Source organism: Urocitellus parryii, chromosome 11, assembly GCF_045843805.1.
Source record: "Urocitellus parryii isolate mUroPar1 chromosome 11, mUroPar1.hap1, whole genome shotgun sequence".
Classification (NCBI taxonomy): domain Eukaryota; kingdom Metazoa; phylum Chordata; class Mammalia; order Rodentia; family Sciuridae; genus Urocitellus; species Urocitellus parryii.
Window position 1 is genome coordinate 26,312,546 of NC_135541.1, and position 27,225 is coordinate 26,339,770.

Here is a 27,225-nt window from a genome sequence, read left to right on the forward strand (position 1 = left end):
ATAAGGTAATGAGCTCCCCATCATCAGCCGAGTTCCCACAGGGGCTAGATGAACAGGAAGGAGTTCCGGCTGCCATGAGCAATGGCATGTCTGGCACAGTGCCAGAAGGCTGTAGGTGGACCTTCTGGTTCACCATTGCAAAAGGGATATGGGCATTTCATCAGCTACTTCATATTCACCCCTAAGACCCAGCGCAGGCTCAGGGTGCCCGGGGGCATGGCTGGCACTGTGGTGAGCAAAGCAGAGGAGGCCTAAGGACAGGGGAGTGGTGGGCACTGTGCAGAACTGGAAGGCAGGACACACTCTCTCTCTACAAGGACAGGGAGTACACCCATCTAGCCAAGTGTGGCACGCGGCTGTCACATCTTCTAGCGCTTTCAAGAAAAGCTCACATCCAGATGTTTTTTTTTTTTTTAAAATATTAGCAAACTTCAAATAGCTCCTCCTGGGTGCCAAGCACTATTTTAAATGCTTTGCATGTATTACCTCATTTAAACCACACGACAGGCCTGTAAGACTGGGGCTCCACTCACTCCATTTACACCAGAAAACAGCAACAGGTTAAGTAACCTGCCTGAAGCCACACAGCCTGTGAGTTGATAGAGTTAGAACTTGAACGCACGTTGCCTGGCTACAAAGTTCAGGTGTTCAACTGCTGTGCAATTCTGTTTTTAAAAACACTTCCTAGCCAGGTGTGGTGGTGCACACCCGTAATTCCAGAGGCTCCAGAGGTTGAGGCAGGAGGATCACGTGTCAAAGCCAGCTTCAGCAACTTGGCAAGGCCCTAAGTAACTTAGCAAGACCCTGTCTCAAATTAAATAATAAAAAGAGCTGGGAATGTGGCTTGTGGTAAAGTGCCCCTCAGTTCAATCGCAGTATATATATATCCCAAATAAACAAACCAAAAAACCCTCCAAAACCAAACAAGGAGAGGCAGATCGAGTTGGGAGCTGAACTTCAGGTTTGAAGTAACTTCCTCAAGGTCATACAGCTAGTAGACAAAGGCACATCTCTCCTTCTAGCAGGACTTTTCTCTCCACCAAGCTGTGTTATTCTCTTAAAGGAAAGATGAACTCAATGTCCTCCGAGTGACCTTCCTAATCTGAGATTCTATGAGGCAATTCCACATTTATGTTATTGACTTTTCCATTTATTATTAATACTTAATTATCAAACCTCACCTCTCCTCCAAATTGGATACTCTGAAGGCTTGTCAACCTTCTGATTTTATTATCATCTCATAGCTCCACGTGCTTCCCCCTCGGGGGAACACCACTTGGGTATAATCGCACAAAGCGAGCGATCAGAAACCCACTCTGTATTGAGGCCTGCTTTTGAGGGCAAGCCTGTGTCCTGTGAAGCCAGGCTCAGGTCTGGTTCCCAGCGGTCACTGCACCCTGGAGGTCTGGCCACAGTGAGCTGGCTGGCTTGTCTACTCCCCGACAGAAGCTCAAAAAGGAAGGGATGTCTGTGGGGAGTGGAGCTGGAGGCAGGTGGCCCAGCCTGCCGAGCTGTGGATCTGCTAAAAATACTCAGTTGTCCAAAGTAGGAAGCACATGCCTTGGTGGAAAATGAGTCGGGGCGGCTGAACTGTGGGTCATGGGGAAGCTCACACTGGGTTCTGAGCACGTCTCAGATCCTCCTCTTGACCAGGTTCTGCAGAAATGACATCACATCCTAATGTCTGGGGTGGGGGGGGGGTATTTGAGGCACTGTCCAGACCCGGGCCTGCTGTGCCAGGAGTGCCAGGCCACACACACGTGATCCAACCAGGCACCAAGCCCACCGCCAGTGGAGTCTGTGTGCAGCGGTGTGAGCTGCGAGCAGGGTTCTGTCTACTCAATACCTATTTAGGTCTGGTCTGGGCCTGAGGCTGGTCCAGGGCCGGGAGTATGAAGCTTCATAAGACTGACCTTGGTCTCGAGAGTGACTCACAGCCACTGAAGAGATCACAAAACAGACAGAGACAGGAGTAGAAAGTGGACAAAGGGCAGTGGCGGGGGGTGGGGGGATGGTGGTAGTATCTCAGGTGGCTGTGGGGTCTGCGGGGGCTGACCTGGGAGACTCCTGGTCTTTGAGTGGAGGATGGAGTAGAGGCAGTGCCAGAGGCCAGGGAGAGGCTGGGGCAGGAAGATAGAGGCCACAGATTCTAGAGAGACAAGAGCGGTTCAAGGACTCCTTCTTTTAGACCTTCTGGAAGCACCCTACTGCCAAGACCAGTCCCTGTCCAGTTGGCAGGCTTGCTACCCACAAGTACCATTTTCACCATTTCTTGGCTTTATGTCACGATCTTTCAACACCAGTTTCCAGCCTCAGCTGGCAAGACAGAGGTGGCCTAGCGCTGTGACACCCGCCTGGCGGTGAGAACAGGAAGAGCCTTCTTATTCCACGCGAGGGGCTTGATAGGCGGAGATGTGGCGCAGTGACCTCTCACTGACCAAGTCAGACGCCTAAGCACCACCCCGCAGGCACCAAGCCCGGCTGAAGTCAGCTTAGGTCTGCAGAATGCGGCCCACACCCTGTTTCCGACCAGACAGGGAGATTAGGGAGGCAGGCAGGCAGCCAGAAGCCTGGGCCCCTCATGTTCAGAGAAGTGAAACCGACAGAGAGGAGTGGACTCCTGGAAGCAGAGAGGGTTTGGAGTGGTGCCAGCCTGCAGCAGCCTGGGCCAGCTGGGTTCTCGAACACGGACTTACAAACTGCTCAGGATCTGTGGGGGGTGGGCATGGGGAGGCTGAGCAGGGCGTTCCTGGGGTCCTTCCTCCCACAGCCGCTCTGAATCGAGTTGTCTTTCAGAGAGCGGGTGTCTGTGTCAACTGAACCTGGTGTAAAGAGTCCTGTGATGTGAAAACAATTTGGAAATCACTGGGAGAGAACACTGGTGCTTGCAAGATCCTTCACACCTCCGACACAGAGGGGCCCTGTGCTTCCTCTGGCAGGGCTGTCCCCTCCCACGGCCCGTCCATCTTTGGCACCTGGAGACTCACAGTTTCCCAGGCGTCCCCTGCTTTCTGGTGGCCTGTGCTCTCACCCATCACCTGGGCTCTGTCTAGTCCAGCTTCTCTTTCACAGAACGGTCTCCAAAAGATAAGACTCCACCTGAGACTTCATAGCTCCAGTGTTTTCACATCCTTGAACAATTCCATGCGTGACGGAGTCCTCCCTGGACTGGCCACCTTCTCCTGGACTCTTCCAGGCTAACTCTTTTAAGGGTGGAGTTGCCCAGGACACAGGCCTCAAGTGGAGCTGGACCCAGCCCAGTGTGATATAGGATCATGTCTCCCTCTAATGTTCTTCCGACCTCACTCTCTTGTCTCAACAGAAGCAGGTGGGAAGTGACCAGATACTTCCTCCTGCCTTGGTGGAACTCTGTGGCCAGTGTTCTCAACACACAAGGGCCAGAACTGTGGGGACCCAGGGCCTCCACCTGCACCTGAGCTCGTAGTTTTGGGGTGCCTGCTCTGTGCCAATCCCTTCCCATATGTTATCTTTTCCACTTTGTTAACATTGACGAACATACATTTTATTTACAAAAAAGCACTCAAAAAATGTCAACGAGGGTCAGAGGTGCAATCTCTAGCTTGGAAGAAGACAGCTATTGTTTATAGTTTACGCTGTGGGGGCACTTTTTTACAGAAATTAAATAGAAATTTTGGCCTGATTTCATATGACAGCCCTGGGGACAAATAGCAGGAACTGAGGCTGGAAAGCCACCTGAGGTCAGCTTAGAAAAGCCCTGGCTCCAAAGTCCACCTGTTAGTTGTTTTTCTCAGGTATTTTGTTATAGTCAGGGAAAGCTAACTAATGTTAAAACCATTTAAGTTCAGGGAAATACAGATTCCTGTGTGGGAGGAAGCTGGACTCAAGGTCCAGAGGGTCTGGTGGGAATCTAAATGGACACAGCATTCCTGCCACATCAGCCACAAATAGGTGAGGGGGTGAGTGGGAAAACAGGGAGGAAGGAAGGAAGGGTGTTGTCCTGGCTCAGAGGGTGAGACAATCTGTTGATAAGGACGCTGACAGGGCGCTGGATAGGGATGGGGACGCTGAAGAACCAAACTGTAGAGCTCCTACCTGCTCGTGGCTCCCAGCCCCAGACAGAGAGCTGCTGCCGACCATGCAGAGCAGGTGGCTGGTGGCCCTGGCTGTGACATTGTTTCATTATAGGAACTCCCAGGTATCACTCCAGGCTGAACCACCCCTTCAACAAAAGCCCTGGTCCTCTACCCCTCCCTATGGACATGTGATTTTCCTACATCAGGGCAGGTTTTCACTGTGGTGAGCTCTTTAGGGGTGCCCAGAGCCCTGGGTGGGGGGAAGGAGCCTTTGTGAGCCAGGGGCAGGAGTGTCGTGTACTGACAGGGGTTTGCCCACATCTCTTCTCTCCTGAATCCTTCCTGAGTGTACTACTCCCTGCCCCCAGTACTGGAGATTGAACCCAGGGGCACATTACCTCTGAGCTACATCCCCATCCCTTTTATATTTTGGTACAGGATCTCTTTAAGTTGCCCAGGCTGGCTTTCAATTGGTGATCCTCCTGCCTCATCCTCTGGAGTACCTAGAACTACAGGTGTTTCCCACCACACCCCCATGATTGCTCTGCTTTTAAAATAAGGCCTCTGAACAGAACACCCCTCTGAACAGAACTCCCTGTCTGGGATGCTCTTCTCCCCTCCCACTTTGATTAAGTCCCTGGGATGTGACCCTCACCCAGCTCCAAAGGGAAGGCAGGGATATGGTGCCCTGAGGCTGGTACTGCTGTCCATCCCTGGTGACAGGGGGACCATCAGCTGGTGAGAAAGAAGGAGGGAAGCAGCAAGAAGAAGGGAAGGGTGGAGACGGTGTGGGTGCAGAGGAAGGAGGGTGGCCCGAGAAGATGGTGCAGAGCAGCAGCACCCCAGGGGATGGGGGTGGAGAGGGAGACATCGGCAAGGATGGCGTACCAGCAACGTGGACGGGATTGTTGGCTGAGGACGTGACACACTTTAGCACCCAGACTTTACCATTAAACAATGGTGCTGGAGATCTTGCTTCAGGTCTCCCGAGGACATGGGACCATAGGACACCAGTTTGTGCTGCTCTTACCCTTCTGACATGGAAATCAGTAGGACAAAAGATCAAGGTCTGGATAAAAATTATGCAGGGCCAATAAAAAGCCCCTGTGAAGTTAACCTGTTAGATTTCATGCAGGTTGATGGGCACAAGAAGGTGACAGGGTCAGAAGAAATTCCAGGTGAGGAATAAAGGGATTTGGTACCTGCATTTGAAAAGCATGGAACAAGACTTCTCTGCTGAGCCCGTTGCCAGGACTGGGCAAGCTTTAAACTTACAATAGTGCTTCACCCCTCACCTTAAAGGCCTGACTGCTCCAAGTTGGGGCAACTTGTTGTCTCCATGAGCAGAAGGTGGGGTGGCTGAGCCACGGCTTGGCTCCAAACTGCAGAATCAGGGGGTGATTGGGGCTCCTGCCCGCTGGTCCCACCTCCTCTGCCTCCTGTGAGGTGTGCCCTATGCTTTGCACAGTTCTTAACAGGACAGAGGGAGGCATGGTTTTCACAGAGGGAAGCAGGTGAGAAACGTGGCTATCAGAAGCTTCTAGAGCTCATCCATTAAGACCGAGCTGGAGGGTTGTCATTGCTGTCTCGGCTGTCCTTCAGCAATGTCATTTCTGTGACATCTTGTCAGAGACTCAAACACATGGTGATCTGAGCAGTGACTGCTCTTGACCAGTGAATGTGCTCATGACCCAGATGCTGGGCCCAAGAAAGCAGGCCCGGCCTGGGAGACAGAAAGGGGCAGAGGCTGCGGATGCGGAAGGGCAGGCCGGTGCTTCTGAACCACATGGAAAGGCTTTCCACTGGCTGGGGACGGCACCTAGTGCAAGGGTCCGACCTCATGCAACAGTTCAGCTTCTTAGAATAGTCCCGTCTCCTGGCCCATCTTTGTCATGCACTGTCCCCTTAGGCACCTTCCCAGCCTTCATCTCAGGAGCCAATGCCTCGCCTCAACTCATTCCAGTGACAAGTGCCCACCGTGGAGCTGCAAGCCACACACAATCTTGAATAAAGTTTCTGGCACTGTGCCACAGAGCCTCCTTCCTTGCCTGGTGGGCGCGAGGCCACACCTCGGCGGATGGGCACTCCACGTCACCTCTGCTATCAAGGGCTCTCTGGGTTGCTGACGATGTCTTGGCCTGTGGCTCACAGGACTCAATGCAGCTACTCAGCCGTTTCCTGCCCTGGCCGCACAACAGAAGCAACACCACTGCACACTGACACCTGCCGTCCTGTGGCACTTACGAGGCCTCTTCCTAATTTCGGGACTCCACTGATTCCATCTTGGAACCCAGTGAGGGGGGTGATGTCAAGCTTCTTTTCCAAGTGAGGAAAAGAAAGCACAGGGAGGGAAAGCCACATGCCCGAGGCCACAGAGCCAGTGCACAGCAGAGGAGGGACACGAACCTCCCACCTCTGTATTACACACCCCTGCAGAAGACGCTGCTGGTAGGAGGAAGGCTCTCCGCAGCACTGGAAGGTGGGCAGACAGCAGAGGGTAGAGCTCCCTATTGTGAGCCCACCCCTACCATGAGCCCCGGGGAAGCAGTAGCACCTCCATCTTCTCCTTCCTCTTCCCTGGGTCCCTCTGGGCCCTGGGCACAGGCAGGGGCAGGGATAGGGTCTCCCCAGGGGTCCACGCATGTGGCCGAGAGGGATTAGCACCGGCACCCCAGTTTGTGGCAGGGTGTGAAGGAAAGAACGTGGGCTCAGGAAGCAAATGGGACTGACAGTGATGCCAGCCCTGCTCCCTACAGCTTGAGGGACCATGGGCAGGTCCCCAAGTCCGTGCCCTTAGTACGTGATGGCTGCTGTGGCTGCGGGTGGGTAGGGAGCACGGTGGATGGAGGCGGGTGGGACAGGTTCCGTGCCCAGGCCATGCCACAGGCAGGTCCTCGGTGAAGTTCACCAGGGGTCAAGCAGATGCCCCAGGGTCCTCCCGAGGCACAGTGAGGCTGCTGGGAGGAGGCAGGCTGAGCTGACCTGGGGGGAGGCCTCCCTCCCCCTCACTCACTAGAACCAGCTCCCCCAGGGCTGGACAGCATGGACTTGGGGCACAGAAAGGCCCCCGTGATGCTATGGTGCCCTCTAGCAGCCGAGAGCTGATGGGGAGGCTCCAGGGACAGGTCAGAGTGGCTCTCCGGACAGGCTGGCTGCACTCTCAGAAGACACACATGTCAGTAAGATCTGGGCGCGGAGGCCTGTGCTCACCTTGAACCTCCAGGCCCCAGGGAGGGGACAAGGTGGCGGGAGACTGGAGAGGTCAAGAGCCCTGTCAAAGGTCACACGACCACTGGAGCAAAGCCAGAACAGTGATCCTTGATTCCCTCCCTCCCCAGTGAGCCCTGCTCCCTCCACGCTGCCCTGCACAGGGGCCGCTGCTCGGCCAAGCACAGAGTCCACACACAGAGGCCCCAGAAAGCCTGTGGGCAACTCTCCAGCAGTACCAGCTGGCCAGATGAAGTGTCACTTACCACTGCTATTTAAAGCATGTGAAGTGCCTTTTAGAAACACCCCCAGCAAGAAGGCAACCCGGGGGCTGGAAGTACATCCAGAGAAATGCAGGAGCACATGAATGAGAACAGCTCCTGCTAGCACAGTTGGCTGAGAGTGGGGGCAGACCCTGGGGTTCCTCTAGCCTCCTGGCTCCTCATGGGAGCCCTATGAAGTGGAGAGAGTCATCCCTACACCACAGATGGGGAGCTGAGCTCAGAGAGGCACAGTGACTTGCCTTCAGCCACACAGCCAGTAAGTGGCACCAGAAACCAAAGATCATTCTGATCAGGCCCACGGTCTACATGTTTAAACTTCTGTGTTTTAGGGCAACTATGGGCTTTATTAAATTTATTTTTCCTGCTTGTGGGCTCCAAAGTTGGCCATCAGGGGAAGCACTCATTTATCTGAACCAAACAGAAAACAATAAAGTCAGCAGAAGGTAACGTGAGATCCTGGGGCCGAGAGGGACAGGGGGCCCAGCAGGCAGGGCAGGTGGGAGGAAGGTCAGGGGTGCCATGGAACTGGGGCATCTTGGCTTTGAGGAAGAGATGGCCCTCCAGATGGAGGGGATGGCATGTGCAAGGCACAGAGACATGGGATGAGAGGTCACAGGGTGACTGGCAAAGAAGAAGCCTGAGTGGGGTGTGTCTAGGCCTGACCGGCTGCAGATTCTTTGGAGGCAACTGCAGACTCCACAAGGGCTCTGGCTGGACCAGTCTCTGGAGCCAACCCTGGCAGGGAGCCGCAGGAGGACCAGGCCTTGGCAATGGGAAGAACAGCCCCCATGCATGGGGCATTGGGAGTTATAGTAGTTTTCATTTCCTCAAGTCCATTCTCCCCTCACAGAAGTGAGATGAGCGATTCGGCCTCCTCTATTTGATGGGAAAGAAACAGGGGGCCTTCCCCTTGTAGCTCAGAGATCCCCACTCACAGCTCCTCCTAAGCCTGCCCACCCGTCCCATCCTCTCTGGCCACCCCATCATCTGTTACCTCTTTTACCATTTCCCTCCAAGGTGCTAACCTCTGGTCAGCCTGGACCTTTGCCCTCACTGGTTCCTGCATCTGGAAAAATCCTTCCTTCCCTCCCCTCCCTTCTCCTTGCCTTTGTTAACTGGTCCTCAGACCTCACCTCAAAGCCCCTGCCTTCAGAGGTGGTCCACCCTCTCTGAGCCTCCTGGTCAAGGGTCTCAGGGGGTGCCAGAGCTGGGCTTTAGGACACAGGGAGCTAAGGGCACCTAGCAAGCATGGCACAACCCTCAGAATGTCCCCACACTGTGGTTATTCTTCCTCTGCCCATTTTGCAAATGGGGGGTGCACAGAGAGGTTAAGTAACTTGCCCAAGATGACAGCCTGGCAGGTAGTGGAGCTGGACTCAAATCCGGGCTCCAGGGATTACTCCTGCCTCCCACCTCTTCCTGCCCTTGTCCTGTCCTGCCCACCCCTTCCATCTGCCTCCATCTCTGTGTGTCCCCTGGGTCCTCAGTGCTCGTGCTGTGCGTCTACAGTTGTCCTCTCATTTGGTCCTGGCTCAGGGCCAGGAGGTAGTACTCCTCCTGCACCCTCTAGATGGGGAGTGACCGGCTCTGCAGGGTGGGCCGCTTCCCTCAGCCGTCACGCCCACCAGGCACAGCCAAGCCCAGGTCTCAGCCTCCAGATGCAGAGGCGATTTTCCCAAGATGGTAGAAGACGACCCAGCCCTGAGCACCCGGCTCCCGCCACGCAGGGCCACCCTTGCCTTGACTGGCCTCCCGGAAGCACTCTTCCCGCTAGCTCCATGCAGACCACACCAGGCTCACAACTCCGTGATCCAGGTGTCTTGGCGGGGGTGGGGTGGGGTGGGGGGAGGCAGAGCCAGAGGCTGGAGACAGGCCTGCCTGAGCAGCGGCCTCTGGTCCACCTCCCCTGCACCCACCCAAGGCTCACAGTCACGAAATTGCGAGTTTCATGTGTTACATTTTTCTGACTCACATTAAAATAAAACAGGAAAAATGAAAGAAGGAGCATTTGTCCAGGTGCTGCCTAAGTCACCCAGACGATTTGCATCGCAGCCTGTGACGGGCTGTTACCCAGCAGCAGCCCACATCAAGAACCTGCTAGAAGCACAGGCAGTCTGGGGGGAGCCGGGGGGGGGGGGAAGCCTAGAGCCCAGCAGGTCAGGGAGGGAGACCCGGGGAAGATTCCCGGGAGAATGGAATCCGGATTCCAGACATGGCACTGAGACGAGGATGGGGGCTGGGAGAGGGGAGGGCAGGGAGCAGGAGTTGCTGCTCCCCGCATTCCCGCCAGGTGGGCTCTTCCCCATCACTGAGGTTGAGGTCCAGGATCACAGGGAGGAGGGAGAGGGTGGAGGAGGAGGGAGGCTACTGAAAGGGTCCCCATGCCAGAGGAGGAAGACAGGGGGTGGTGGAGTGTGGCATGGGTTTTGACAAATACCAAGGAGCCCCTTGCTCCCCATTGCCCATTTGAACCCCTTCTCTCCAGCCCAAGTCAATACACTAGTTGTTTCTTAAAACAAAACACACGTATGTCTATGGGCGTCTATTCGTGTGTGTCACATCTGTGTATATGACACCGAGGCTCGGGGTTCTGGCACTGTGGTACTGGCAGTGTGCTTGGGGCCTCATTTTCCCAGAAACCCAGAGAGCTGGACATTATTCTCTCCATTCCACAGACAAGAAGACTGAGGCCTCTAGACTGAAGTATACAGACAGGTAAGAGGTATGCAGGTAAGTAGGACCAGAATGACATCTGTCAAACCTCTAAGCCTCCCTGGGTGGCCTCTGCCTGCCAGGGACAGGGAGTCAGCTGCAGAGGGGACTGGCAGGGACCGAGCACCAGGAGCAGGTGGGCTCTGTGGGCCAGCTGCTGAGGTGCTCAGGGGGTGCTCGGGGATCTGAGCAGGGAGCTGCCGGAGGCCAGGGACCAGCAGGTTCAGAAGGATCCAGAGGCCTTGGGGAGTGGGCCATGCAGTCAGAGGAGAGGTCCTGCTGGCCCCCAATGCGGCCCGGCAGGGCCCTGCAGACTGACCAGGCTGGAAGCAAGTGAGAAGCAGCTGGACGAGGAGCAGGGGTCGGATGTTAGGTGGCCCCACTCCTCCCCTAAGGCACCCCACTTCTGAGACATTCCACTGGCTCCACCCAATGACCCGACTCTGACACCTTTCACCACGCTGCTGATGGTCCCTGCCACCTCTCCCTGAGATTATGGTCACAGCCCATGACAGTTACCACCTTTGTCCCCATCCAGCATATTCTCCACTCAGCCCCCAGATGACCCTTATAAAACCACTCCACACCAAACCCTCAGAGGACTCCCGCCCCACACCTCACTGGAGGCAAAAGCCACGCCCTGGCCATGCCCTAAAGGATCCAGGCCTCCTGCCACCTCTTCTCGCACCTGCCCCAGCCTTCACTCGCGGCTCCAGACACACTGGCCCTTGCTGTCCTTCACACACACCACGCGTGTCCCTGCTTGGAGCCTTCCCAATGCCGGGGACAACAGGCATTTCCTTTGTTATAGGAGTTCTGTGTCTATTCTCGATATTAATCCCTTATCAAATAAATGATTTCAAATAGTTTGTCCCATTTCCTGGAATTGCCTTTTCTCTCTGCTGATAGTATTCCTTGATGAGCAAAAGTTTTACATTTTAATGAAGTCAAAATTGATCTCCCTTTTCTGTTGCTGTCTGTGCTTTGGTGTTCTATCTAAAAATCACTTTCAAATGAAGTCCAGTGTCATGAAGTTCCCTCCTCCCCCCCAAGGAAAAGCAAATAACCCAATCCATAAATGGGCAGAAGAACTGAACAGGCACTTTCCCAGAAGAAGAAATACAAATGGCCAACAAATACATAAAAAAATGTTCGATATCTCCAGCAATTAGAGAAATGCAAATTGAAACCCCACTAAGATTCCATCCCTCCTATGTTTCCTTCTAAGAGTTTTACCGTTTCAGCTCTCATCTTTAGGTCTTTGATCCATTTTGAGTCAGTTTGGTATGTGGTGTAAGATAGGAGTCATACATACATCTATCTGAATTTTTACACATACAGAGTTAAATGAAAACGTGTTTTTTTTTGTTTGTTTTGTGTTTTGCATGAGGAAATTTAGTTTTTCTACCACCACTTGTTGAAAAATATTTCTCCTTCATTGAATGGTCCTGTCACTCTTGTTGAAAATCATTTGACCATAAATGTGAGGGTTTTATCATGGACTCTGTTCTACCCCCTTGCTCTCACTGTCTTTATGCCAGCGCCACACTGTTCTGATTACTGTAGTTCTGTAGTCAGTTTTGGAATCAGGAAGTGTGACACTTATAACTTGGTTTTCTTGCAAGACTTTGTTGCCTTTTCAAGGTTCTTTGCTCTTCTTCTGTCTGTTTGCTCTTACAGCCTCAACGTCTATGAGAGTTGTCACCCAATAAAAATTTGATGAATGAAAAATAAGCATTCTATGGCATTTGTGTCATGGGCCAGGTACTGGGGGCTAAACCAATCTGCTCAGATCCCTGCCTTGAAGAAATCTGACAGTTTGGGACAAGCTGGAAAAGAGCAGTGCATTTGGTGGCAGAATGCATGAGGTCAAAGCGGGTGGAGAAGCAGGTCAGTGGACTCTGGTGGAGCAGCTTCCCAGGAGGTGAGGGTTTGCCCAGAGGAGCAGGGGTCAGGGCACCTGAGCAGCACAGAGGACGGGGAGGGCAAGAACTGGAGATGATCAGGCCAGAGGCTTCTGTGGGTCATGTGGTCAGGGAGTGGACGATGTAGCTGGAGAATGGCTCTCAGGGGACCCGGCCTCGGGGAGCCCAGAGCCTCCACTGCTCCTAGGGATCCAGGAACAGCTCAAGTTTACTCCTCCCTTTGTTAAAGAGGTTCCCTGGGCACCCAGGTCAACTGATCAGAGGTTTGAAGGGAGGCAGAGAAGGAAGAGTGGCAGACAGAGGTGTTGTTGGATGGGAAGGCCAGGGTTTGGATACACCTCCAAAGGAAAATTCAGGTAAGAGCTTGCAAAGGTCAGATGGGGACCAGCCCTGGCCACAGTTTATCAGCCTCTGAGAGGACACCATTCTGTGCACTTCACAGGGGCCTCCCAGAAACAGGTAGGTCCTGTTGTCTTCCCCCAGGTACCAATGAAGAAAGGAGCTAGACAGAGGGTGGGGGGAATTGCCTGGGGAACATAAGTGGCAGAGCTGGGACTGAACCTAGAGAGTGTGTCCACTGAGGCCACCACACCTGCTTCTTTCCTGGGTCCCCATCTTCTTCTAAGTGAAAGGGCAGGAGTGGCCTCCAAGGGTCCCCTCGGTGGGACCATGATACCTCGGTGGGGAGGGCCGGTGTCCCTAGGCTCAGGCAGTAGGCAAGGCCTTTGAGCTCCCCTGGGCCCTGACTGTCTGCAGAGCCTGCTGAACCCCAGCCCCTCCTCACACCCAGGCCTTCCTGCAGAGACCCAGAGCTTGACTCTCTGCCAGGCCCCTCATTGTTGTAGGAGGGAGAAGTGAGAAGGCTGGGCCCGGTGCTTCCTGCCAGGTTGGCCCAGAGCCAGGGAACCAGGGGAGGCCAGCTTCCTGCTGTCAGTGCACTGTCCACAGCTGGGTGGCCTCTCTGGGAAAGACTAAAGCCAGCATGGAGCCCAATCCCGGTGGGCCCCGGACAAAACCCCACTGTATTCATTGCAGCCTCCCCCAGTCACTGCAGGCCGGGGTCCCACCCTGAGGGGCCCACCAGGAGAGACGACAGGGATGCTGACTCCTAGGAGGGGAAGGAAGAGGACCTGGACCATGTGGCACATCCACGAGCTCTTTCCTGTAGCCACCAGAACCCAGAGAGACCCTGCCAGAGTCCAGGCTCAGAGAGGGACTGGCCAGAATCAATGCCGCTGCTCCCTTCTTTCAGCCTAGGGGCCACCACCAGTGAGACAGACCTCAGAAAAGCTCAGTCCTGAGAGTCTGGTCCTGAGCCTGCCAGTTTAGCAGCCCCAGAGACTTCTGAGGGGAACCCTGGGGAGATGCGGATTCGGGTGGCCCTGCTGCTAGACTTGCAAGTCCACAGGGCCCATCTGTTCTGCTGGGGGAAGGCTGGCTCCCCTTTCTTTGAGTCAGCCCATGCCCACCCTGGCCCCCACTGGGGACTGTCTTTGCTGCCTGGACCCTGAAGATTCCACCCCAGAATCTGGACCACACCGTGGACATAGCTCCCTTGCCTTCCAGGGCCCCGCCAGCAGCCTCTACTCCTTGCTGCCTTCCCTGGGGAGGTGCCCCACCTGCCCTTGGCTCAGGCTCTGGACACCCTGCCCAGCCCCTGGCTGGGTGCCGGATGGCTCTGGACTGCCAGCCTCACTGGCCAGCAGGTCACAAGGCCTTGCTCCCAGTCTGGCTTCTCCCTGGCTGCCTTACGCGCATTTTGGCTCTTGTGTCTGTCCCTGTCGGCTGTCACCATGTTCCCGGGAACCTGCCTGCTCAGTCGACAGGTCCTCTACAGCCCACCCAAGCCCAGTCTATTTTCTGCCCACTACTTTGTCACACTGTCCCCAACCTTTCAGTCAGGGGGCTTGTCCTACCCCGGGCTGCAAGCCACCTGTGGTGACAGATGACACCCATCCACAGCACAGATACAAAATTCTGCTTGGAACAGAGGTCTGGTTTCCTCCCTTGGTCCAGTGCTTCACCTCCCTGTCTTGGCCTTAGCCCAAGTCCACCTGTTCAGCAATCTGCCTGGAGGCTGCCAGCCTCTGTCCCCTCGAAACTTTCAAACTCTTCTCTCAATTCCCAGCTCCCCTGGTCTCCTCTCTACGGAGCCATACTGTCCTCTCTCTAATTAAGTTGTTATTCTGAAACAATCACAAACACATGGCAAGGCTGAATGTTGAGTGTCAAATAGTCCTTTTTCTTGAACTATCTGAGAGCAAGTCTCCAACCGATGTCCCGTCGTCACCTGTGAATTCTTTAGTGTACATTTTCTACAGCTAAGGCCATACCCAGCCCCCATAAGGATGCCTTCGTCATCTGCTCAGGCCCTGCCTCCCCATTTGTGGGCCCGTCCTTGTAGGGGTCCTCCTCTACCTATATGGGATATGACCCCTCATCAGGCCACTCTGTGTTGTCTCTTAACCAAAGGAACCCTCTGGGCATCCCTTCCTTCCTTCTTCCTGTGGGGATCCACCAAGTCGGGGCCAAGAAGCCCAGTTCCATTGTTCACATGCTGGGTTAATGCCTCCCTGGGCCACAGTTTCCATCTTAGCAAAATGAGTAATTTGGATCAAATGATTTCTGGGGGCGCTTTCATACTAATAGCCATAGCAGACTTTCACTGATCACTTATAATGCCCAAGCACCTGGAAGTAAGTACTTTCAGGCGGTGTCTTAGTCAGTCCTCTCACAAATCCTCAATTGCCATCATCATCTCTATCTTACAGATGGAGAGACCGGGGCACAGAGCAGCTATCTGATTTACCCAAGATCAGCCAGCCGCTTTGGGAGATTCAGGAAGCCGGAGCAGGTGGTCTGGTTCTAAGTTGATACTTCGGCAAAGCCCTTGGAGAAGAGAGTAGATACCAGGCAGTCATAATTGATGCTGGAAAAAGAAGTTACCTTACTCTATGCCGGGCCCAGTGCCCAGCACATCACATACAAATATCCTTACATTGAATCATCAACAACTTTGAGAAACAGGTGCTAATAGTATGCTCATTTTCCAGATGAAAGACGGCTGCATGGAGAGATCAAGGATTTTCTAATCAGTGGCAGAGTCAGGATTTGAACCCAGGGCTGGCTGATGCCAAAGCTGTCCTATCACCTGCTGGTAAACTGAGAAACAGGCTACACTTGAAGGTGGGCTCTGGAGGGTGCCTCTGGTTGGCAAATGGAGTTGGGTGAGGGACGGCTCTGGGCCAGTGTGCCACGAACCCCATTCTATTTAACTTTCATAATAGCCCTGAGAGGCAGCTCTGATTCCAGCATGGATAAAGGCTCCAGGAGCTCTGAGGAGCACGCTGAGGCTGCAGGTGGCCAAGTGCAGGGTGTAGGATATGGCCAGAGCCTCGAGCTCCTGTGGTAGGGCAGGCGGCCAGCTGGAGAGCCTTCTGCGGGCATTAGTGCTCCTGGGGCTGGGCCTCCATCCCGTGGACAGCCGGGAGCTGCTGATGCTTGCCTGCTGCCCATTTATCAGGTTCTTTCTGAGGCACACCTCTCAGTATTCCGTGCCCACTTTGAGGTCCCCAGGACTAAAGCAGCTCATCAGTGGACAGGAGCAGGAAAGTCTCACACATCACATCCAGATCCCTGGAGACAGTTCCCCCAAACCATGCGGAGGCCCCTCGCTACAAGGATGAGAAACTGAGGCTCACAAAGAGCCAAGGAACCACCCGAGACAAGAGCTCGTAATGACCAGTCTCCAGACTCCAGAGCCCAAGCCCTCGTCCCACATCTTCCAATTACAAATGAGGACACTGAGACCCGGAGAGGGAACATGAGCTGCTGGACTTCCCCAGCTCCTGGGCTCACGGCCCCTGACCCTGTAGGAGACCATGCTTCAAACCAGGCCCAGATGGAAAAGGTAAATGTTTCCGTGATCTTCAGATATGAAAATGCAGGGGCACCCTTGCTCTTCCCTGCTGCCAGACACGTGATCTGCCCAACAATCCACATCACTTTCCTTTCTGTTTTCGATTTTTCCTGCCTGTGGTTCAATACAGTTACCAAACTGGAGCAGAATTTTCTCTGCTGTCCAAAGGGCTGTCCACATAGGGTCCTCCCAAAGCTTATAGCCATCAGCAGAGTCAGATTCATGCTGGTGGAGGGAAGAAGGGATGGGGGACAGGAAGAGGAAGGGGAGGAAGCACCACTTCTGATGGGTACTTCCTGTGTGAGGTGGGGCTGGAATCTACCGTGGCTCTGTCCAAAGCTCACAGCCTTCCTAGACCACAGGCATTTTCCCATGTGCTCCCCTATTTCTTAGCAGGATGGTGTTGTGACCCCAGAAGTTCCACGGATAAACCAATTTGTTAGTAGTCTTTTACTAAAGATGGTAGGGAAAAGTAACATACTCTCTCTCTCATAAACCCACAACCAAGAGGAGTGTGAGAAAGGAGACAAGGAGACCAACAATAAAACTTTGGAATCTGGGGAGAGATGAATGAATGGAAAAGAAACCTGGCAAACCCAAGAAAATGGAGCCCTAAGTCAGCGTTAGGGAAATCTGAGAACCCAGGTGTCCTACACCATGATCCCCTCACTCACCTTGGAAGGGGGGATGGAGGGAAACCAGGATAAGGAGGATGGGTGAATGGTCCTGTTAGAAGCAGTCAGGCTCCATCCCTGCCTCAGCTCCAGCAGCCTGGAGACTACCCCCCTGAGCCTGAGCAGGAGAACAGGGTTATTCTTTGCTAAGTGTGAAAGCCTGAGGGCCTTTGAGGTGGCATGCTGAGGGCAGGGCAAGGGTACCATAAGGAAACCCAGGGAGGAAGAGATAGCATGTGCGCCAGACGTGAGGCCTCTCCGTTGTAAGATGAAACGGAGGGTGGTATACAGAGATCACAGCCAAAGTGCAAAGCAATGGAAAATCTGCCAGAAAGGTGTGTGAATCAGAGAAACAAGCCAGGAGGGCCACCCTCTGAATCCCAGGAGCTCAGGAGAGAGAGGAGAAAGAAAGATGGGGGAGAGGAAATCATCAAAGTAACAATTCAAGAAAACTTCTTCAAGCACAAGTCCCCGGTCACCAGATTCACGGTGAGAATGGACCCACCCCAAGATCTGTTCCACAGTCTAGGGATGAAGAGAAGACCCCAAGACAGCCACAGAGGGTCAAACAGGACCCAGAATCGATCTGGAAGTTTCCTGGAGCCTTCCAGAGGGCAACAGAGCAACGTATATTCACACCTCTGAAGGAAAATGACTCATTTCCAGCCAAGAACTCTACATTTCAATCCATTGCACAAGAGCAGAAAGACATTTCCATCATTTCCAGACCTAGTAATGACAAGAAATTTAACTCCTCACTCACCCTCTCTGAAGAAGATCCTGTCAAATGAAAGACTTCTTAAACTCAGTACCTGTGACACTTAGATAAAAATGAAAACTGAAAGAGGGAGTGTGTGTGAATGCCACCATCCTCCATGAGGCTGCTTCTCCCACCAGACAGGCAGGGAGAAGATATCTTGCTCTTGGGAGCTCAGCCTGAGACCCCAGGACAGGAGCACTGGCTGGGACTTAGATGTTGTGCAGACCTGAAGGATGCTAAGCTCTGCAGTGGGTATGAGGCCACCGTGTGCTGCCCTGGACCAATCCAGGAAACACAAGGGCTGCCTGTAAGAGGACGATTCTCCTTGAAATTTTAACAGGATGTGGTGAGGTCTCCCCTGCGAGGCCACAGGGATTGCAGGGGCTCTGGCCCCAGCGTGCTTGCACAGTCTGTCTGGCCATCAACCCATCTTGTCTTTTCCATTTCCCTTTTCACATTTTCTTTTTCTTTTTCCATCCATGGCTTGCCTTTCATAAGGACACAAACTGCCGTCTCTGAGGCCTGGCGTGAGTCCTCTGGGAGGGCCTTGGAGTACTCAGAGGGGAGGTGGCCATCCAGCAGAGTCAACCTAACTAGACTGAAGACAGTTAGTTTAACTAGTTAGATTAACCTCCTGAGATCTTTACTTTGGAGATTGACTTTTGGAGATAATCTTTACAAAGGAATAACTTTTCCAAGAATTTACTTTGTTTCCTGTGGACAAAAATTTCCTCCTGGCTTTCAAAACAGCCATTCACTCATCTGTTGTTGGTGAAGACCTCGAGCCCACTGTTGGCCTGGGAGGTGAAGAGGCCTGGGCCAAGGCAGAGAGAAACCTTTTGTTTCCTACCCATGGAGCGCTGGTTCTGCTGGCATTGCCACCAGTGTCTTCCTTTTTGTCTGTCACTGCCAGAGAAGTGGCCTGTCCTCACCATCACTGTGGACCAGCCCCCACACTTGCTCCTTGTCTCCCCAGCACCATCGCCCGCCCTTAGCTGTCAATCATTCCTAGCAGCATGCGCACGTTTGTGCACATACACATACATACTCATGCACACCCACACACACACACAAAGATCTTTCAGTTCGAACACCCACATGCTCAGCCTCACGCTCCCTCCAGGTACCACCTCCCCGAACTGTGCTGCTTCCCTTCATAGCCAGCCTCTGGGGACAGGGTTTTACACATACCACCTCCATTCTTCCTCTAGGCCAGTGCCATAGGGAGTTCTTCACCATGGAAACAGCCTCCATCGAGGTCACCACAGATGTTTGCCTGTCCCCACCATCCTGGGCCTCTCGGTAGCACGTGGCACAGTCAAGAGTCTCTTCCTTCTTGAATGCTCAGCACTCGGCTCTAGACTTGGCACCTCCCCGGGGCCTCCTGTCTCCCTACTATCCTTCAGTCTCTGTGCCGCTGCATCTCGTCCTGCCCTCTGAATGCTGTTGCTCCCGGACTCAGTCCCAGATGCCCTTTTCTCTTCTCCATCTTCCCACGTGATTCCATCTACTTCCAGAGCCCTAGACCATGTCTGCGTATTGACAACTCTCAAGTGTGTATTTCCAGCCCTGAACTCTGAGTGTCTGCTCACGGGCCGATTGCCAAGTGCCTCTCTGCTCTCCCCTCCCCCAGCCTGCTCCTCCTGCTCCTCTCCCACCCGCCTCCATCTGCCAGCAATTCCCCAAGTCAGAAGCCCGGCAGTCACTCTGATTCCCACCCTCACCCTCCTCAGGAGTCCTACAGCCCTGTCCCCTGAACATCTAACAATATTATCAATAATGGCTTATAATAATAATCCAATACTAATAGTCTCACCTAGACTCTCATATCCTGCCCTCCCTTCTGCCAATAACCCCATCCTCTTCCAAAAGTCCAGGCCATACTCCCTAGGAGGGATGGAGTGACAGGATTTGGGGGCATCAGGAGAGAGAGGACAAACCCAGTGTGGCCCATGGAATGGGGGTTGGACAATTTTCTCCCCAGCCCCCTGGAGCCATGCTCAGAAGTACACATCTGTACCTCCAGGGAGAAGCCTGAAGATGATCAGAGATCAAGGCCCTGGGTCTCAGGAAGAAGGCAGGGCCCTGACCGCCCACAGCCTCGACTCTCCAGAGGGAAGAACACCCTGTCCATCCAGAGCAGGGAGCCCAGGACCAATCCTCTCTGGCCCCTAGAACACTCAGGGCTCTGCTCAGAGCAGGCCCTGGCCTGGGAGCTGGCAGCACAGGAGGAAGCAGCCCTTTGCATTTCCTTTTTACATCTAACACCTGCAGGACAGAGTGATCAGCAAGCAAGAGGCCATGGCTTCCACCCCCAGACACCTGCCTCTAGTGGAGGCCACCTGACTTCATCCTCCCCAGGCTGAGGCGACCTCAAGCTGATGCATGGGCCCTGCCTGGCTTGGTCTGGCCAACTGTGTCCTTGCTCCTTCCGGAGATGGGGAGCTGTCAGATCCCCAAAGCTGCTGAGTTCAGGGAACTTCCCTTCACCCGAGGCCTCAGAGAATCCTGACCATGCAGCAGAAGAGTCCTTCCTGCAATAAGCACTCTCCAGCACTGCCCAGCAGGATCCTCAGCACTGCGGATTCAGCATGAACCAACGCAGTCCCTGCTGTCTCACACAGCTCACAGTCTAGTGAAGGAGGCAGAAATACACTTACAAATATATGGAGAAAAATAGAGAAGGGGAGGGGATAAGAAATGCCGAAGGAGGGTAGAACTCAGGGTGACTGAGGGAAGTGAGGGGGCCATGACACTCTGGAAAAAGTGCCCCAGGCAAAGGGCACAGCGAGTGCAAGGCCTGAGGCAGGAGCATGTCCCACAAAGAGCCAAGAGACCCTGGCTGGACTATGGGGCAGGGGCAGAGCAGCAGGCAAGGTCAGGGAGGAGCTGGACCAGCACAGGCCACGCGAGGGTTTCAGAGGTGCTGAGCGGAGCCACCTTTAACAGAATCACTGGCTGTGGGTAGAGACAGGCAGAAGATCAGGATGGAACAGGACACCCTGATTAGCCAGAGACCAAACTGGAAGTGGCTTTCCCCAGAGTGGAGAGAAGTGGACAGACTCTGGATCTGGGTTCAAGGACAAGTGGACAGGAATTTCTAATGGACATGAAACAGTGATTTGGGGCCCAAGCATCTTGAAAAATGAAATCCGCTGAGCAGAACGCTCACCTTCTTTCTCTTTGTCAAATGATGCCTCTTTCCCCCTTTGACCACTTGAAAGTCTTCAAAGAGACACTCAGTGAGTGAGTGTTGCTTTCACCTAGTCTGCGCACCTATCGTATGCATTTCATATTCTACATCAGCAAACTCCAGGGTCACAGGTGTTGTACCAGTTTGGGTTTTATTGTGGGTAACCTGACGGGTTTGTGCCTACCCCAAAGTCTCCAACTTATCCCTACTTATGTAATCCAAAGTGGGATCAATTCACTTCCCAATAAAAAAGGCAATACGTATCTCCCCAAACACACTCAACATCCTTTTAACTCTGGCATTCCCAGTGAGAGGGGCCGAGGCACAAGGCATCTAGGCTGAGAGACAGGCATTTAGGCTGGTATGCTTCTGGATTCCAAAGGCTGAGGAGGAATGTTATTTATGAAAGATTATTAAGAAATTAAATAATCTTTATTAAAAATGATTCTCTACAAACTACTATTTCATGAAGCGCGCATGCACACACACGTGCTTTTTAAAGTATAGATAGATCATAAAACAATGCGTGTTAAGAACACTGCATGACTCTCAAGGTTTGAATAAAAATGAATGCAGCTAATAGAAATATAAATAAATGAGATGGACATATGTGTCTATTAAAAACACAATCCCTGCAGATGGAACAATAACAAACTAAGTGGACTTTGACAATGACTTCTGCAATGAATGTTGGAGTCCAGAGTCACAGCTGTTCTGGAGCATCCATTGTGCTGGGGACTAAGGATGGGTTCACTCGATGTCCACATGGACTGTCGTGAGAATAGTGGGATATGACACGGAGCTCAGGGGAGGACTCTGGGAGGTATACAAATGGCAGTTCTAAGCATAGAGATGGGGGAAGATCATGTAGGGAGGGAGTTTGGAGGAAAGGGGAGCCCAGGGCTGAGCTCTGCGGGGCCCTAATGCGTATAGACCAGGAGATGATGGGACTTTCCAAAGCTGACGAGAAAGTGAAATCAGCCAAGGAAGAGGAAGATTAAGTGTCTAAAAGCAAGGTGGACAAAGTGCTACCAGGAGAAGGGAGGGGTCACTGTGCCCAGTGCTGCCACCAGGTCATGAAGGAACAGAATGAGTGATCACTGTCCTCTGCAAGGTGAAGGTCACCGTTGACCTTGAGAAGAGCATCTTGGAGGAGGAAGAGGCTTCGGGTCCACAGCAGTGGGATTGCATGGGGTGGGAGGAGAGGTGCGGGAGCCTCACAGCCAGCTCCTTCTGGAGTTCTTTAAAGGGAATAGAAAGAGCGGGTGATCTAGGTCCTGCAGTCAGAGGAGTTTTTCAGGTGGAGACCTTAAGTTTGAGTGTGCTAATCTGCATGGAGCAAGGTCCTGAGGTGAGGAGCGAGGACAGCCAGCACCCTCGCATTGGAGCATGCCTGGCTCTTCCCCAAGTCCTGCAGCTGGGATCTATGACTGGTAGGGCCTGGCATGGATTTGTCCTCCTAAAGGCCTGATGTTAAGGGGAAGCCCTGGGCAACCCCACACCAAACCTCACTGGCCCAGCTGACCACTGGGCTTCTGTGCCACTGTCCCATGCTCCAGCTCCAAGCTGAGGCTGGGCTGCCCATCTAAGCCCGAGCCATCTGCCCATGGCCAGCTTGAATACCCCACTTGGCTGGGCCTGGCCTCCCTGTCTCACCATTTGAGCTCACCCCCATCTTCAGACCTAGACCCCCACCCACAATGGGCTGGGATGGCCACTTTGGGTAGCTGGGGGAGTTCCTGTGGGTTCCAGTGCTGCTGCTTCTACACCAGCCCACTGGGCTGAGTTCCCGGCAAGGGAACTTGAGTTAGGACAATATATCCATTTCCCTCAAGGAACAAAATAACTTTGTATGTGTGAAAACACTGCTTAACAGAAGAGCCCTTCTACACACCCAAGGCAGATGCACGGTGTGGGTGAGAGCTGACACATTTCTGACTGGTACTCCCAGAAGCCTGCAGGAAAATGCAGGTTTTGTTCAGATAGGGAGATGACAGGGAATGCAGAGAGAGGACCATGTGCCAGGAAGTCAGGGCCATAGGGAGGGGTCAACGTACACTGTGTGCCAAGCATTTCCCTAGGATCCAAGTTGAGAAGGGACTCGGGAGAGAAAGGATTTTAGCACCGGCTGTGATAGAAGTGACTCAAAGGACTGTGGAATGTGGAGAGGTCTGAGAGTTTCACTAGAGAAGGGGGCTAGTATCAGCCTCTGAAGGCTGGGTGGATTTGGCAATGGGCAGGGCCCAACAGACAGCAGGAAATGGGAGGCCAGAGCAGTGGCAGAGGAAGGGAACAGACCATGCTGAGGGGCTGACTACTTTATGTAGACCCCAGAATCTGGGAACTAATTGGGAAGGAGAGGAGAAGGTGTCCAAGATGACAATGAGGTTTAGAGGGCGAAGGGCTGGGCTCGTCATCGGGTGTCTGGATGTGGAAGGGGATGCTGTGGTGGGAAGTGGAGGGCTTATTAGTCACATGCTGAGTTCAAGATGCTGTGGGTCTCCCAGGCAGAGAGGCATCCAAAGCAGGGGCCTGCAGTCCAGGAGTGAGGTCCTCGGCACAGTGATGAGTTTTGGAGCCAAGGAAGTAAATGCCATCAGCAAGGGAGAACACTCAAGGCAAGAAGAATGAGCCACACTGGTCAGGAGCCTGGGCCACCACCACACGGACCCCTCACCTCTCCACCTGTCCACTACCCTTCCTGGGAGACCCAGGCTACTCAAGTCCCCAGGGAACCCTTTCTGCTATAAGTTTCTCAGTCCTGACTGGTCCCACTTGGGTCCTGTGATGCCACCTTTGTGGAGTCCCAGGCACTTTGAGGACAGGATGACAGTTTGCTGCTGTCACTGTATCTTCTGGCCCAGAGCACTACAGAGCACTGATTAAATAGATGCTCCATGATGAACTGACTATTGATCAACTGCTGGATTGGAGATGAAGGAAAAGAGTCAGGAGCTCGATTTCACCAGGTGACACCCTCTGACTTGTCATGATGTGACAAGAAGGCCCTTGTCAGATCCCAAGCAGATGCTGGTGCCATGCTCTTGGACAACCAGAACCATGGCTCAATCAAACTCTACTTTTGCCAGGTGCAGTGGCCCACGCCTATAATCCCAGCGGTTTGGGAGACTGAGGCAGGAGGATCGTGAATTCAAAGCCAGCCTCAGCAAAAGCGAGGTGCTAAGCAACTCAGTGAGACCCTGACTCCAAATAAAATACAAAATAAGGCTGGGGATGTGGCTTGGTGGTTGAGTTGCCCCTGAGTTCAATCCCTGGTACCCCAACCAAACCAAAACAACAAAACAAAGCTCTACTTTTAACAAATCACTCCTCTCAGAAAATACACTTAGACACCCACCTAGTGCCATGTCTGCCTGGACCATGGGAGGCCTGGAATTCTCCCTAGCAGAGCACTCTGCCCCCAAGTGCCCCATGAACCCTTCCCAATAAAGAGTGGCTTCTGAACACAAATATTTTCCCAAAGAGAAAACCAGGGCCAGGACCGAGGTGTAGAGACAGGGTACAATTCAAAGCAGCAGATCATCACTAAGAAATCAGAACAAAGTAAGGCAGGCGAGTGTGATGGACGTGGGTCTGGCTTATGGACTCACCATCATGACCAGACTTCTCTGCCTGCATGTGGACACAGCTCAAAAAGCTACGCTGAGTGAAACGGACAGGCTGCAGACGCATGTGAAACAGGCGGAGTCACTGTCAGGGTTACCTACCAGTGATTTCAGATCCCTCCAAGGACAAGGGCAGTCATACTTCTGACTCCCAAGAATGGAGATGAGGCCCCGTGATTCGCTCTGGCCAACGGACCCTGGCATAAGCCCCTGGGTGGAAGCTCTAGGAGCCAGGCACAGTACACAGCTCTTCCCTTCTTATTCTCTTGGACTCCACTGGCCCTAATCCCCTGTGGACCCAGTGAACAAGCCCCACTGCAGACTCTGCTCCATGAACCGGAGTGAAAAAATAGGTGCTTGTTGTGTTAAAGGAAAGAAAGAAAAAGAAGTAGGAGGAACTGAGTCAAGGGCAAAACCCCGGGTGGCTGGAGAAGGATGCATTCAGCTTTCTGGGGTAGGGGTAGCCTTGATGTCTTGGGAGGGACTTGGTCACATGACTGACTGAATGGATGAGGTGTTACTGGTGCCCCCAGGTAACAACCCAAAGCACCTTCCCCTTCTCCCAGACATTTGTAACTACTCCTGGGGGTGGTGACAACTGCCCATGGAGAACCAGAAAGGAAAAGGATCGCCAGAAGTGAGGGTGGGACTCAGGGGACAGTGGGGACTCAGGTGGGACAGCCTGGCTCGGAAGAGAGAAGGATCTGATGGGAGACACCACATAAACCCATGTGCCCAGATCAGCAGTGACAAGTTGGAGGAGCGGGGTTGAGAGTTCCCACAGTAGAGGGAGGTCGCCCTGGACGGAGATGAAGAGCGCCATACGCTGTAGTGAAGCACACCCACGTGCCCCTCCTGCGCTCCTGTGAACGGTACCCTCTCCCACTGGCCCCAAGGGTCCTATGGCAGGTACCACAGGTATGTTATTGTCCCCTTCACAGATAAGGTCACTGGGAATTGGAGAGGTGGGGAGAGGGATGGTCTAAGGCTAGACAGAGGCAGGTGGGACCGCTGTTCAGGGGCAGGGGTGACAAACCTCAAAAGACAGGGAGATTCTGGAACAGCAGGTGGGGTGAAGTGTCAACCTACATGGGACATGAAGGAGGAGGGGGACATTGCCTGGGCTGCAAGAAGAGAAGGGACTTGGGGATGACTTTCAGCCAAAGGCAGCAATGTCCAGGAGGTAGCTGGACAGGGAGAGGCTCCCAACAGCTGCCTGTCCAGAGGCTGGGCCTTCTCCAGGGATACAGGAAGCAGGGGGTGGCTCCATGACCCAGGACTCAGGTCTGGAGGTGCCTGCCTCTTAGTACATACAGAATACCTTGAAGAAGCAGGATCCCTGTCCACCAGCAAACACTACACTGCCCCCCAGAGCCCCAGAGACAGTCCTTCAACCAGGAGGGAAGAGGGCACGTTCCTAGGACCAGATGCATAAATCAATCCTGGGATCCGGTCCCGGTGCCCTTGGGAGGACCCAGTGTATGAGAACACAGAGACACACGAGGGCGCTCTAACCAAACGGCAGGAGCAGAAAACAGTTGTCCCCAGTTGGAAGGGTCAGCACTGGGAAACACCCAGTGTTCCTGGATGGAGCCACTCCTGGCTTGGGGACAGCATGCTGCGGGCATGTGTGTCATCTCTGCCCCCTGCCCCACCGCTCTGGTAACCAATCATCAGTCCCAAGGACCCCTTAGGCTACAAGAAGATGCCTATGTGTGGCCTTGGGGAGGGTGGCAATCTCTGTGCTCCTCTCCACCAACCTTCTAGGGGACTCCTGTGCCCCCTACTTTGACCTGGTGAGTTAGGCACTTGCAGGTGCTGGAGAGTCAGAGCCAGTGACAGTCCTGTTGGCCAAGGCCTGGGGACCAACCCCTCGGGAGGCCAGTTTTCCTCCTCACTGTTGTCCCTCAGGACTGTGTAGGGCTGGGGGCCAACCTGATCACACCAGGGACACAGACACAGGACCCCGAGACAGACACCACGGCACCTGCTCACAGACACCCACATCCGGGGGAGCAGACACGTGGCCACATAGAACACAGCCAGCACAAAACACTTGCACAGAGCACGTCTGAAGCAAGGCTCCCTTGTAGAGCCCAGAAGGTCCCCACAGTGGTGAATTCTGAAATGTGTAGAGCAGCAGGCTTCAAAGCCATGCACCAAAAGCCAATGACCAGAGATGACGTTCAAAACTCTCCAAACCAGAGCCCCAGGCCCTGGCGGTCAGAACGGGAGTGGGAGTAAAAGGCCAGTGGGTGCAACAGCTCTCCGCCCTGCAGTTGGCCTTGTCCAGGGGGCAACTGGGCATGCCAGGGGGGTGGCCTGGGCAGGATGCAGGTGACTTTTGGGGAACACACTGCAAGGGATGTGTAGCTGAGATGGGAGCTGGGAGGCTCACTATCACCCCTGTACAGGGGCTAGAAACGCGTCCAGGAGCTGAGGAAATATCAGGGCTGGAGAAAGACCCAGACCAGACCCCTCCAGATCCTCAGCAAACACCCAGCGTGGCTTGTGCCCACCAAGGCGCCCCCTGGTGTTCTCAGAGGCGAACTGCAAGTTCCGTGAAGGTGGCACCTGCACAAAGTCAGCGCAGGAATCTCAGGGCTCCTGTGGGCACCGCCCTGCAGTGAGACTCCCGCCGCCTCCGCGCACCGGGGGCGCAGGCTCTTACTCCGCAGGGAGCAGGCTGCAAACCGAGCGTGAGTCTTACCCTCCTTCGAAGATTTTGATCCTTGCCGGCTCCCCTCTCTTGGGGGCGGGAGCGTCCTCCTCCGGCTTCCCTCGCTTCTCCTCCTCCATCTCCACTCTAGCTAGCTCTTTCTGGCCTTCCGGGGAAGCCAGCGACGGGAGGTGCACCTGGCCCACCGCAG

The 27,225-nt window shown here is 53.8% G+C and overlaps 1 protein-coding gene across 2 annotated transcripts in view; it reads right to left on the reverse strand.

Annotated features, from left to right (window-relative positions):
* Hivep3 (HIVEP zinc finger 3) overlaps positions 1-27,225 on the reverse strand; it is a 54,030-nt gene that overhangs the window by 18,874 nt on the left and 7,931 nt on the right. For both annotated transcript variants that reach the window (XM_077791437.1, XM_026410398.2), the window contains exon 2: positions 27,066-27,211. In XM_077791437.1, the coding sequence (XP_077647563.1) occupies positions 27,066-27,211 (146 nt within the window). The remainder of the gene's footprint in view (positions 1-27,065; positions 27,212-27,225) is intronic.